This window comes from Sphaeroforma arctica (genome assembly GCF_001186125.1).
Source record: "Sphaeroforma arctica JP610 unplaced genomic scaffold supercont1.1164, whole genome shotgun sequence".
Taxonomy (NCBI): domain Eukaryota; class Ichthyosporea; order Ichthyophonida; genus Sphaeroforma; species Sphaeroforma arctica.
The window spans coordinates 13,936-15,617 of NW_014039394.1; the positions used below are offsets into that span (position 1 = coordinate 13,936).

The following is a 1,682-nucleotide window of genomic DNA, read 5'->3' on the forward strand; positions in this document are numbered from 1 at the left end:
CACACACACACACACACACATATATATATATATTTATATATATACATATATATATACATATATATATATATATATATATATATATATATATATACTATATATATATATATATATATATAGCAATGTATTGCTCTGGGATTCCCTCAGCATTTACCTATGGCTTTATGCCAGCCACAGTACACACCCCATCTGTTCGCGTAACACTCTAATGTATACACACCTGTTCTTTGGGTTGCTCATATTAATTGGACATATCAACAACTATGTGCTGATCTAAAAGCCGGTACACATATACACGTATAACAACTTCAAACCGTCTAAATTTTTTAAGCATGTTGACATTCATACAGCGACTCCCAAGCAGATAGTCTTCGGACGATACCAACAACCACTCTTTGGTCCTGTACAGCCTCCGGAATCAGGTACTGACCCTTTACTGACCCTGGTTCTATTTAATATCGCTTTAGAGAACGTAAGCACATGATTACAATGTATGTACGGCCGCCGTATCTTTTCTTCGATCGCATACACCTATATATATATATACCTGGTGTAGAACCTTATAAACTGCTTGTCAGAGGCTCTGCACTCGCACGCGTGATTTCGCACAAACACACACACACACACATGCACACACACACGAACACACATGCACACACACACACATGCACACACACACACACACACGAACACATACGCACACATGCACACACACACACACACACACACACACACACACACACACTGCTGGCCACGTATGTAAGCGTTTCTGACATTGTCTATGTGCCATCTTGTAGATAACAGACAGGCCTTCTACGGAGCGTTGGACGACGTTCGAGTGTACACAAGAGCATTAACACTGTCTGAGCTCAGTGACGTGCACCACTCCCGACCACAACAACGCCTAGACAATCTGCTGGCCAGATTTACCTTTGACAATGAGGGACCACTCATAGAGGCTGTGGGCGAAGGGAAGGATAACTTTACCGTATATACTGGTATGCTTGTGTATTGTACAGGATCAGCTTGAAGTGTTGGTTCGGTGTGAAGAGGCGAGTATTACACAGGCTTCAATAGTGTAGGATGTGTCGTCGTGTCAGATTTTCGATCACAGCGATTGCCTGACAACCAACCCGGCTGTCTAGTGCACCTCCGACAAAGGCGCATGAGCATTAACCGACTGGCCAAGTTTCATGTACGGACGATACGCTTCTTAAAAAGACAGTTGCATGCACGTATTGTATTAATGTATTCGTGTGCTATGTTGTCATGTTAAATTGCTAACCCCTATCTGCGCATTCGTCACAGACGAACGGGCTGTCAATTGTTTTAAGTGTTACAATGGAAGTGCGATCTCTATCAAATAGTGTGTTCATATAAAGATACACTACATATACCTTCGTACTCATTCCAGCAGCTTGATAAGTATCACACGTTGTGTTCATCAAATGATAAATTATATATATCTTAATACTATTTCGTTTCAGGTGATGGCTACCAAGTGTTCTATCCCACGTTTGATGTGTCGTCGGCACCACTGTTCACCATTCCCACTGATTCAAGCACGGAAAATAGCGTTGCAACGGCGGATATGCACTCGCAACTGACCGCAGTCGAACGCACACAGATGGGTGCAAACCAGGTATGAAGGATATATATATATTAAAATACCAAACACACAC

The 1,682-nt window shown here is 42.1% G+C and overlaps 1 protein-coding gene across 1 annotated transcript in view; it reads left to right on the plus strand.

Annotated features, from left to right (window-relative positions):
• Positions 1-781: 781 nt before the first annotated feature.
• The window catches only part of SARC_10187 (hypothetical protein), a gene marked incomplete at both ends in the record, with an annotated part of 5,727 nt that continues 4,826 nt past the window's right edge, over positions 782-1,682 (plus strand). Inside the window, 2 exons of the mRNA XM_014295780.1 lie at positions 782-998; positions 1,488-1,642. Of these exons, the coding sequence (XP_014151255.1) occupies positions 782-998; positions 1,488-1,642 (372 nt within the window). The remainder of the gene's footprint in view (positions 999-1,487; positions 1,643-1,682) is intronic.